Genomic DNA, 12339 nt, shown 5'->3' on the forward strand with positions numbered 1-12339 from the left:
ATACTCAGGAGTGCGACTGAGTAATACGGAGTTCCCGGTTTGTTCAAAAGGCCTCTCAAAGGCATAGTTTCGCTAGTTGACACTTTTAACCCCTTAATTGCGAGCTTGCGCGCATTATCGCGAAACGACATAAAAATCTTACATGGCCAGTATAAAATACTCCCGAGGTTATGAACGAACGTTGCGGAGTTTCTAGCTCGCTTAAATGGTCACTCAAAGGTGAAGCTTTATAAGTTGACGCTTTTGGTCCTTCTAACACGCAAACTTGCGCGTATTATAGTTTAGTAGCATCAAAGCCCTATGTAATCCAAATTAAGCATTCTCAAGAGTATGCTTGCACATCATAATGCTTCGGGTTCGTTAAAAGGTCATTCAGATGTATAATTAAACAAGTTGACGCTTTTAGCCCCTCTAACTTGCAAACTTGCGCGCGTCATCACTTATTGGCATAAAAGCCTTAGATGGCCAATATTAGGCTTTCCGGAGAGCATAATCAAACATCATGAAGCTCTCGTTTTGTTAAAAGGTCACTCAGAGGTAAGAATTAACATGTTGACGCTTTTAATCCTTCGACGCGCAAACTTTCAAATAATTATGCAAACGGCTCCTCTCGACCAACGAGTGGCTTAATTATAATTATGAATACCATGTATTGTTATTCAGAGGCTTAGTTTAAGCATGTTAACACTTTTAGTCCTTTCGCCTTCAAAGTTTTTGATTTTTCGCAAAATTAGTCCCTAATGGTCAACGTTTGACTTAATTAGAGTTTATTATACGTGTCAACACATCATTGGACGTGATTTTACGAGGTGTTACAATTAAGTTACAAACTTAGACCGGTTAGTTTAAAGGAAGGTTTACGGTACGAAACACGAGATTAAGCGATGACCGGATTGGAATGTGATTTAGACCCGACAAGTATGGGGACTTGTATAAAATGGGTAAACTAAATACATTATGGATTTTGAAGTTAAAATGATAAGATTTAACCCGTTTCGGCTAACTTATGCAATCTAGTTACATAAACCGTACCGAACGCGTATACGCATAACGGGTAGCCGGATGAGTCATGTATAAGTTGCATAAGTTATTATGCTTTAAATATGTTATGATATCAGTAGGATATCAACAATTATGCCCAAGAAGATTTTTAAACCAAATTAAGTCCCTTAAGGGCATTTTTGGTCATTTTAAGATTTATAAAAGAGGTTTAAACATGAACTGATGTTCTGGTCTAAAACATTCTATGAAAATATTTATTTTATAATGTTATAACAGTAGGATATCATACATATGTGTGGTTTACCATTTATGGCCAAACTATTCATCGTAGGCGCATTTTGGTCATTTCACATATGTTTTTAAGGACAAATTGGAAGTCTGAGTTCATGACTTATACCCACTATAAAAGTATTAAAAATTTATTTATAAATTCAGTAGGCAATAAGTCTTAGGTGTTAAATATGGTTTTAGACCATACTATGCACGTAATTAGCGTAAAAATCGATAATTGACGATAATTGCTATGTTTATGTGATTCTGAGATTTTGGCTAGCCTTGAGTGTTTAAAATATTTTATTTTTCATATAAAATCAGTAGGAAAAAAGTTTGGCATGATAATCATATGTAAATCTCATTTTATTAACAACAAGGGTATTATCGTCAATTATAGAATATATACAAGAACTCTAAGTTATGGTCAGTATATAATCTGACCAATCATTCCAAAAATCCCTAAAAATAATATCATAACAGTAGGTAATGAGTTTGGTGCCAAAATTTAGGTTTAAACATGATTTGGGCACAAAAGTGTAATTTAATTATAAAAAGTTAAGTTTTATGATATCTTGCATAACATCGTTTTGAGACCAGAAAATAATGTCAAATTAACTTAGACATATTTATATATCAGTAATAAAGCTATTTGCATGCTTACATATTCAAAAATCTCATTATTAAACTATAAGGGCATAATGGTCAAAGTTTAAGCATAATAACGGAAACAAGCAATAAACTCAGATTACTAAGGGACCATGTAACATAACCTCAGAGGGTTATACTACTATATAATATGGTCACAAAGGAACCTTAAGGCATAAAGAAACTAAGCTAATTCGAGTCAGAACTGAAAGTCAAAGCACAAGTCAACTTTTGCGACTTTCGGTTGCGAACCGAGCCTAAACTCAAAATTGTCGGGTTGAACATGTCTAGACATGTTCTAATAATATTTACCAAGTTATTAAAGTGATAAAACATATTTTATAGCTTCTACATTATCAGATATGAATTTTTATTAAAAAATGACCCGTTTAACTTTCATGTTAATTACTATGACCCGACCATTAACTAAGTAAACGTGATAATTAGGAGGTGCCCTTTTGAGGGATTAACACCTACATAATTACCAACACATAGCCACATTCGCTTAGAACTATAGCTGGACCGTTAAAGTTTAAACTAAAAGTCAAAGCATAATTGCGATAACTTTGACTTTCGGTCCTTATACATATAAAAACTGAACTACAGGAGCTAAGAACACTTACACAAGGTCCTAGCACAAAGTTTGAACTTAGAGGAGACTCCTTTAGATCCAGGAAACTCCAGAGAAGAAGCAAGAGATAGTATAATTCTGATTTTTGAAATGAGCAAGTCTCAAATGTGAATGAAGGGCCTTTATATAGAAGAAGAGGGTGAATTAGGATCAATCCAAGTGTCCCCAGATGTTTTTTCATGCTTCCATGTGTCCTAGAGGTATAATAAAACCATTTGCATGGTGCTGTTTTCGGTTACAGGTTGCAGTGAATCCTGAGAAGATTGCAGGTTTGCATGCTGATAGCTGCCAGCCATTTGCTGGAAAAGGTTCCCCGTCGCGCCACGAGCCAGGGAGGGGGGGGGGGACCTGGCGCACCACGCGAGGCAACGCATTTCCAAATCTGTTTGTTTTGTTACAAGATCAGTCCCTATACTTTCATAACACGTATAACTTTCATTTTCAGCATGAGGGGCCCTTAATTTCAGGTTTCACATGATCTTGGGAGTAAAACCAAATATTTTAAGTTCCGGATTCGATAAAACGGTCTCTAGGGAGTAGAATTATCATATTGACACTTTCAACCCTTCTTCTTGGAATTTGCACATTTAATCATATAATTGTACCGAAACTTCATGAAATCATTATCCGATATTCGTGAGAGTATAATAAAACATTACAAAGCCCTGGGTTCATTAAAAGGTCACTCAGAGATGATGTAGACTAAGAAATGGGATCGAAATCGGACCTGTTGATTCACACAGAATACCAGGAACGATTCTTCCAAAATTCGTTGATTCTCGTAGAATACCGAAAATTGGGGTTTCACACACAAAACACTCACAAGTGAATTCGGAGAGAAAAATGAATTTTCATAAACTTCAAAACTGATTATCTTCCTCCCTTTACATCCATATAAATAATAACGTAAATTGAAAGCGGGCCTCAAAACACATTTGGGCCAAAAGCTAGAACGAAATAAAAGTCCATGAAAAGCACAAAAAAACATAAAAATATAAATAACTCATAGAAATAAGCATTTTTGGGCCTAAACGATGACCCAAACCACCTACAGTCATTTGTAGAAAGATGGACTTCGTTCTCACGATCGTTTCGCCTGGTCGCACGCCCAAAACGGACACCTGTAGCCCAAGTTAGAGCCATTTTAGTAAAGCCCCTTTTGTCACGTGATCTTGGGCCTCCAAATACAAGATGGCTCGCTCCTCCACACTTGGCCCGCATCAAGAGGTAAGAATTAACATGTTGACACGTTTAACCCCTGTGCTTTATAAACTTTCGATTTTAATCACAAACGGTTTCTTGCGTCTGACAATTTACTCAATAAAGAATATGAACATCGTGTGAGGTCAATCAGAGGCATAAGTTTGGCATGTTGACGCTTTTTGTCCTTCCACATACATCTTTTCACTGTTTGTCAACTTTAGTCCCTCAAAGTTAACTTTTTACACGTTTAGGGTTTTTAACAGAGTAAATTGCCATTTTAGTCCCTAAGTTTTGTCCAAATTTGCCATTTTAGTCCAAATAGTTTTTTTTTTGCCTCTGGGTCCCTGACTTTTCCCTTTTGTTGCCATTTTAATCACATACACTAACTCTATTCAAAAACTCCATCTTTAACCAGGGGTATTTTGGGGATTTTCATTTTAAATGTTTTCAATTGCCATTTTGATCCAATTCCAAAAAATCAAAAAAATTCCAAAAAATTCTAAAAAATAATAAAAATTCTAACAAATCATAAAAATTCTAAAAAATTCTAAAAAATACAAAAAATCCATTTCGGCGCGAACCGTTTCGAACCCGAACCGTTTCAAGCTGAACCGTTTCGACGCGAACCGTTTCGACTCGTACCGTTTCGACCCGAACCGTTTCGAGCTGAGCCGTTTCGACGCGAACCGTTTCGACCCGTACCGTTTAGACCCGTACCGTTTCGAGCTGAACCGTTTCGACCCGTACCGTTTCGAGCTTAACCGTTTCGACGCGAACCGTTTCGAGCCGAGCCGTTTCGAGCCGAACCGTTTCGAACCGAACCGTTTCGAGCCGAACCGTTTCAACGCAAACCGTTTAGACCCGTCCCGTTTCGAACCAAACCGTTTCGAGCCGAATCGTTTCAACCCGTACCGTTTCACCGTTTCGATCCGTACCGTTTCGAGCTGAACCGTTTCGACACGAACCGTTTCAAGCCGAACCGTTTCGAGCCGAACCGTTTTGCACCGAACAGTTTCGAACCGAACCGTTTCGAGCTGAACCATTTCGACGCGTACCGTTTCAACCCGTACCGTTTCGAACCGAACCGTTTCGAGCCGTACCGTTTCGAGCTGAACCGTTTCGAACTGAACCGTTTCGAACCGAACCGTTTCGAGCTGAACCGTTTCGACGCGAACCGTTTCGACCCGTACCGTTTCGAACCGAACTGTTTAGCTCGAAACGGTTCGCGTCGAAACGGTTCGCGTCGAAACGGTTCAGCTCGAAACGGTTCGGTTCGAAACGGTTAAGCTAGAAACGGTTCGTTTCGAAGCGGTTTAGCTCGAAATGGTTCGCGTCGAAACGGTTCAGCTCGAAACGGTTCGGTTCGAAACGGTTCAGCTAGAAACGGTTCGGCTCGAAACGGTTCAGCTCGAAACGGTACGGGTCGAAATGGTTCAGCTCGAAACGGTTCGCGTCGAAACGGCTCGGGTCGAAACGGTTCGCGTCGAAACGGTTCAGCTCGAAACGGTTCGGGATCGAAACCGTTCGTGCTGAAACGGATTTTTTTGTATTTTTTTAGAATTTTTATGATTTTTTAGAATTTTTATTATTTTTTAGAATTTTTTTGATTTTTTGGATTTTTTTTGATTTTTTGGAATTGGATCAAAATGGCAATTGAAAACATTTAAAATGAAAATCCCCAAAATACCCCTGGTTAAAGATGGAGTTTTTGGATGGGAGTTAGTTTATGTGATCAAAATGGCAACAAAAGGGAAAAGTCAGGGACCCAGAGGCAAAAAAAAAAAACTATTTGGACTAAAATGGCAAATTTGGACAAAACTCAGGGACTAAAATGGCAATTTACTCTTTTTAACACGTGTCATTACTGTATTGGACATGATTTTGCGAGGTGTTACATCCTCACCCCCTTAAAAGAAATCTCGACCTCGAGATTTACTGAAACAAATGAGGGTATTTCTGTCGCATCGTGGATTCAACTTCCCATGTATATTCTGGGCCTCTACGGGCATCCCATTTCACTTTTACAATTGGCACTTGTTTCTTCCGAAGCCTTTTAACCTGTCGATCCTTGATCGATAAAGGTTTTTCAACAAACTTCAGACTTTCGTCAATCTGCACGTCTTTATGAGACATTGCTAGCGACTCATCAGCTAGACCTTTCTTTAAGTTGCAGATGTGGAACACATTGTGAATTCCACTAAGCTCTTCGGGTAATTTTAGCTTATAGGCCACACTCCCGACACATTCGATGATCTCTAATGGTCCAATGTATCTTGGGCTCTGCTTGCCCTTTTTACCAAATCTTATAACTCCTTTCCAGGGTGACACTTTAAGTAATACTTTATCACCTACCTCGAATTTCAGAGGTTTGCGCCTCTTATCTGCGTAGCTCTTCTGCCTATCCCTGGCAGCTTTTAGATGATCACGAATCTGAAAAATCTTATCCGTTGTCTCAAGGACTATATCAGGTCCTGATAGTTGGGTTTCTCCAACTTTCGCCCAACAAACTGGCATTCTGCATTTCCTTCCATATAAGGCCTCAAAAGGCGCAACTTGGATGCTCGTATGATAACTGTTGTTGTATGAAAATTCAATCAAAGGAAGATGGTCATCCCAACTTCCACCCAAGTCAATAACACAAGCCCGGAGCATGTCTTCTAGTGTTTGAATCGTACGCTCACTTTGCCCATCCCTCTGAGGATGATAAGTAGTACTGAAATTCAAATGAGTGCCCAGATATTGCTGGAAGCTTTTCCAAAAATGAGATGTGTATCTAGTATCCCTATCAGATATAATAGATACTGGCACTTCGTGGAGAGATATAATCTAGTCCATATACAGCTGGGCTAGTTTATCGGAGCTATGCGTTTCCTTTATGGGTATAAAATGAGCTGACTTTGTCAGTCTGTCAACTATAACCCATATCGTATCATTCCCATGTCGTCCTTGGTAACTTGGTGATGACATCCATAGTCACCATTTCCCATTTCCATGTGGGAAGTTCTGGTTGTTGTAGTAAACCTGACGACTTTTAATGCTCAGATTTAAGCTGTGTGCACGTCAGACATTTAGCCACATATGTGGCTATGGATTTCTTCAAACCCATCCACCAGTAATTTGCCTTCAGATCTTGGTACATTTTATCACTGCCCGGATGAACCGAATATTTAGAATTATGAGCTTCTTGGAGGATTACATTTCTAAGTCCTCCATGGATTGGAACCCAGATTCGACCATTCAATCTAAGGATTCCATCATTCCCAGGTGACAACTGATCAATAGTTGCACCTAATCTTTCTGTTGGAAAGTTATCTTCCATCACGGCTTCTTTTTGTGCTGACAACAACTTTTCATTTAAACTGGTCTTTAACTCAATACTTTTAGCATTGATCCTAATAGGTTTCACCCTTTCTTTCCTGCTTAATGCGTCAGTGACCACATTCGTTTTGCAAGGATGGTAGCGAATTTCACAATCATAATCATTCAATGTTTCCATCCAACGACGTTGCCTCATATTGAGATCTTTCTGGTTAAACAAGTGTTGGAGACTTTTATGATCTGAGTAAACTACACACTTGGTTCCATATAGGTAGTGTCTCCAAAGCTTGAGTGCAAAAACAACGGCACCCAATTCCAAGTCATGGGTGGTGTAGTTCTTTTTGTGCACTTTTAGTTGACGTGATGCATAGGCAATCACCTTGCCTTTTGCATAAGCACACAACCCATACCAGTGTGTGATGCGTCGCAATAAACAACAAACTCTTCTATCCCTTTAGGTAACGTCAACACAGGAGCATTGCTTAATTTCTGCTTAAGAATCTCGAAAGATTCTTGTTGTTTGGACCCCAATCAAACTTTACATTCTTACGAGTTAACAAAGTTAAAGGTGCAGCCAACCTTGAAAAGTATTTGATGAAACGCCTATAGTACCTGCCAACCCTAGGAAACTGCGAATTTCAGTGAGCGTCTTAGGTGCTTGCCAATTCATAATTGCTTCTATTTTAGCGGGATCCACCTGGATACCACGCTCACTTACTACATGTCCATGAAATTGGACTTCTCGAAGCCAGAATTCACATTTGGAAAATTTTGCGTAGAGCTTTTCTGGTTGCAGAAGTTTAAGGATGCATCGAAGATGTTTCTCGTGATTGGCTTGACTTTTTGAATAACTAAGTATGTCATCAATGAAGACAATGACAAACTTGTCCAGATACGACTTGCAGACTCAATTCATGAGATCCATGAATGCTGCAGGTGCGTTAGTGAGCCCGAAACGCATCCCTAAGAACTCGTAGTGGCCATATCTTGTTCTAAATGCAGTCTTGTGTACATCTTCGGTTCTGACCTTCAATTGATGATACCCCGACCTCAGATCGATCTTTGAGAAGAAACTTGCCCCTTGTAGCTGATCGAACAGATCATCGATCCTCGGCAATGGATAACGGTTCTTGATTGTAACTTTGTTCAGCTCACAATAATCAATGCATAAATGCATTGAACCATCCTTCTTCTTTACAAATAAAATAGGCGCTCCCCAAGGGGACGAGCTTGGTTGAATGAAACCTTTCTCCAATTGATCATCCAACTGGGTTCTTAATTCTTTCATTTCGGTCGGTGCCAAACGATAAGGAGCTCGTGCAATTGGCGCTGCTCCTGATATAATATCAATACTGAATTCCACTTGTCTGTCGGGAGGTAGACCAGGTAGTTCTTCAGGAAAAATGTCTGAGTACTCTGAAATAACAGGAATATCTTCTATCTTGGGCTTTGGCTCGTCTATCGTCACCTGTGCCATGTAAATGACACAACCTTTCTTCAAACACTTAGATGCCTTAAGCATAGATACTTGATCGGGTAATCCATATTGCGTATCTCCTTGGATAGTAATTGTTTCACCATAAGGGGTTTTGATAATAACTTGCTTCTTATCACAGCCAATTTGAGCTTGGTTAAGAAATAACCAATCCATGCCTATAACTATATCGAACTCTGCCAATTTCATCGGCAATAATGACAACAGAAAAGAGTGATTCCTAATGGATATGAAACATCCATCTAGAATTGTCGAAGCGTTTTTAAGGTACCATTAGCTAGTTCTACCTCATATTTTATGTCTAGAGTTTTAATAGGCAGATTTAATAGTTTACTGAATTTATTGTATACAAAGGACTTATCTGCACTAGAATCAAATAAAACTCTAGCATAAACATCATTTATGAGGAAAGTACCTGTTATAACGTTATCGTTCTGCACTGCCTCCTTGGCATTCATTTGGAAAACTCGAGCATTGGTCTTTTTAGCCTCTTCGGGCTTCTTTGGGTTTTTTTGGCAGTTGCTCTTGATGTGCCCCTTCTCGTTATAACCATAACAGGTCGCATTCTTTAATTCCTTGCACTCCAAAGTTTTATGACCCTTTATTTTGCAAATTCCACAGGGTCTCTCCTTTGGATCAATAGTGCACTTACCGGGGTGGCGTTTCTTGTAGTTCTTACATACGGGTCTGTCACCCGACTGATTTGAGCTTTTCTTAAACTCAGAACTTTTCTTAAACTCTGAATTTCCTTTCTTTTTCTTATCGGAGTGATGTGAGCTCTCATCTTCCCTCTTTCTCTTTCCCTCATCTGAACCCTTAACAGACTTATTCCTAACTGCATCAAGCGTGAGGGATAAGGAAAAATCCACCACTGACCTATAGGTGGTAGGCCTAGAAGCTTTGACGTTTCCTTTTATTTCAGGGGCCAGGCCTCCAATGAAGCGCGCTATGCGCTTAGGTTCAGGTGTAACCAAACAGGGGACAAGTCTGGACACAGTGTTGAAACTCGTAACATATGCTTGGCAATCTAGATTCTTCATGACCAGAGTCAAGAAGTCAGTTTCGATCTTCTCTACCTCGTGCTGAGGACAAAAGTTCTGTTTCATCAGTGCCACAAACTCCAACCATGACAAATTATAGAGTGGAATTTTCCCCGTGGCTTGAATTAATGCCCTCCACCAAGCTAATGCCTCTCTTTTAAACGACTGCAATACAAACTTCACAACATCCTGCTTAGCACATCCATTAATATCCAAAACGGTATCCATTTCATCAAGCCATGTCATACAGTCTATGGCACCTTTTTCACCTGTAAAATCCCTTGGTTTGCAAGAAACGAAGTATTTATAAGAACAAGTTTTAGAACGTGGTTCTTGTTCCAACACTATCTTCTTAGACGACTGACTTTTCTGATTTGACGAGTGCTGAGAATCGTCCTTCTTTGATGTATGTGTTTTGGAAGGGGGTTTAGTATGAGGTACTGATTGGGTCTTCGTGCGAGCAGCACTGGAATCTTTGAACATTCTGCCAACAGCTTTGGTTACAACATTGTCTATCAAAGCTTGCAGATCAGCACCCGTTACGTTCATTCTGGTGTTATCATTCCTTTCATTGGGATGACTATTAACTTCTTCTGAGTCAGCCATGGTGAAGCTTGATTGCTATAAAACAATTGACAACAACTCATTTAGTGGTCTATTATTGAATCATCATATTCGGTGATTCATAAACCATGGTAAGAATAGACCATATTGGTTAATTTGTTAATCAGATTTATTTAAATTTTTCATTATAATTATTCCCAGTTATAAACCATTGAGGATATTAAGGTGGCACAAAAGGCCTTGTCACAAGGACAGTTTTTTAATTTATAAGCTATGATCTTATAGGATCGAGGCATTAAGGTTTGAATATAGTTCGTCACCTATCTTGACAGGGATAGACTACTAATGTCGTTTGTTATGCAGTTATAATAGTTTGGCCCGAAGGCGAAATAATGGCATCACATAGTGGATGCTTTAATATGATCATCTCATTTGATGATATTAGCCCTGATTTTCTAGATCATTAGGCTGGATAAGGAAGCTGGAAGAATCCAAATATTAGGATGACTAGTGTGATTTTCTCGAACCACATTTGTCAAGAGTGCTAACATGTTCTTAGATGTTAACAAAGATTTTTCATCTTAGAAAGGCTTTACCATCATGGCCATGTCTATAATGACATATAGGCTAGGTTATACCTTTAAGATTGTCTTTTGAGATTTAATGGCAGATCAATTATAAATTGAAATGATAGTTTAATTAGTGATATAATGTATATGCATATGTATAATGATAATGTAATTGTAAAAGGAAATTTCTCATAAATGGTCCTAAGAATTACAATAGTTGCCCTAAACAGGTCTTTAAACAAATAAACTTGTCCTCGCAGGGACTAAATAAGAAAACAAGTCCACGTAGGGACTAAATACTTAAATAAAATGTCCACGCAGGGACTTAATTAAAAAGGAAATTACAAAACAATAATTAAGGGTCCTTCAACGGTCTTTCTTGTTCTTTCCTTTAATGAAGTTTGCCAAACCTTTAAGGAATTTGTTGTGACTTCTATCCCTTTCTTCCACCCTTTGTTCCACCTCATGCAACCTTTGGAGAATTTCTTATTGCTGCGGTTGCTGAAGTTGAGGTTGAGGTTGAGGTTGAGGTTGAGGTTGAGGTGGCTGCTGTTGTTAAGGTTGTGGAGGTGGCGGGTATTGATACCCATAAGCAGGGTACCCAGTTGGGTACGCGGGTGGAAAAGGCGAGGGGTAGAGAGCATTAAAATTTGCTGCCTCAACGTATGGGTCGACAGCAGGTGCACTATAGTTATAACCCGAGTAAGCTTGTGGCTCAAACGGGTTGTACCCAGTTGTATCTTGGTAAGCACGGATTGGGCTTTCATAACCCATGGGTGGTGGTGCAGGAGTGACCGGTGCAGAGTCGACTTCTAAAACAGCATTTGAAGGCCCGCCCATTTGTGGGTCTTCAAAGATTGGCAGATAGTTGCTGGAGTTTTGTGGGGTGCTGAAATGAAAACCCCCTCGCACGGACATCCGTGCGCTTCTTCTTCGCCTCGACGGTTCTGGCGGCGGAGGCTGCTCTGGTGCTGGCGGTGGCGGTGGCGTGACCGCTTGAAAAAGTGGCTCCTCGGAGGGAGCACGTTGTGGTGGAGGTGAGTTGTGGTGAGGGGGAGTAAACTCCCACTTGTAAGTACTCCACCTTTCGGCCCATATGTCGGGGCCTATATATGGCGATCCTGCAAATGAAGAACTGCTGGAGATTTCGATGGGATGCGTGGGCGTCCCAGAAGGTGGCATAGCGGGATCTGGATCGTCGTCCACATCCATGTCCTGGTACTCAGGAAAGTGATCTGCTGGCCCCAATGGTTATGACCCAATGGTTCATCGTTTTGGTCGATCGGGTTGAAACGACTTTGAAAGTAATGGGTGGGGTTCTGGAAAGAATGATGAGAACCCGAATGGTGTAGAGAATGGTGTGAGTGGTGCGAGTCCTGAGGTTCATCTTCCTGTTGTGGTCCGAAGGAGTTGTGGTATGAAGGCGAAGAACTGAGCGAGACTGAATGTCTTGCTGGCTCGAGATAATTTCTACAATCCACGTGTGAATCGGAGCTGTAAGTTGCAGATGGGGTTCGTCTATGTGAAGGCTCCACTTCATGATCGTGTCTTCCCCTCATGGGTGCCTTACCTCGTCCACTTCTACCTCTGACTCTTGGT

At 40.1% G+C, this 12339-nt stretch overlaps 1 protein-coding gene across 1 annotated transcript; it reads right to left on the reverse strand.

Annotated features, from left to right (window-relative positions):
• Positions 1 to 11295: 11295 nt before the first annotated feature.
• On the reverse strand, positions 11296 to 11952 carry LOC110894881 (extensin-like). Its single transcript, XM_022142131.1, has one exon. It carries the CDS (start codon positions 11950 to 11952, stop codon positions 11296 to 11298), a length of 657 nt encoding a protein of 218 aa, XP_021997823.1.
• Between the last annotated feature and the right edge of the window lie 387 nt (positions 11953 to 12339).

Source organism: Helianthus annuus, chromosome 2 (assembly GCF_002127325.2).
Source record: "Helianthus annuus cultivar XRQ/B chromosome 2, HanXRQr2.0-SUNRISE, whole genome shotgun sequence".
In the NCBI taxonomy this organism is placed as follows: domain Eukaryota; kingdom Viridiplantae; phylum Streptophyta; class Magnoliopsida; order Asterales; family Asteraceae; genus Helianthus; species Helianthus annuus.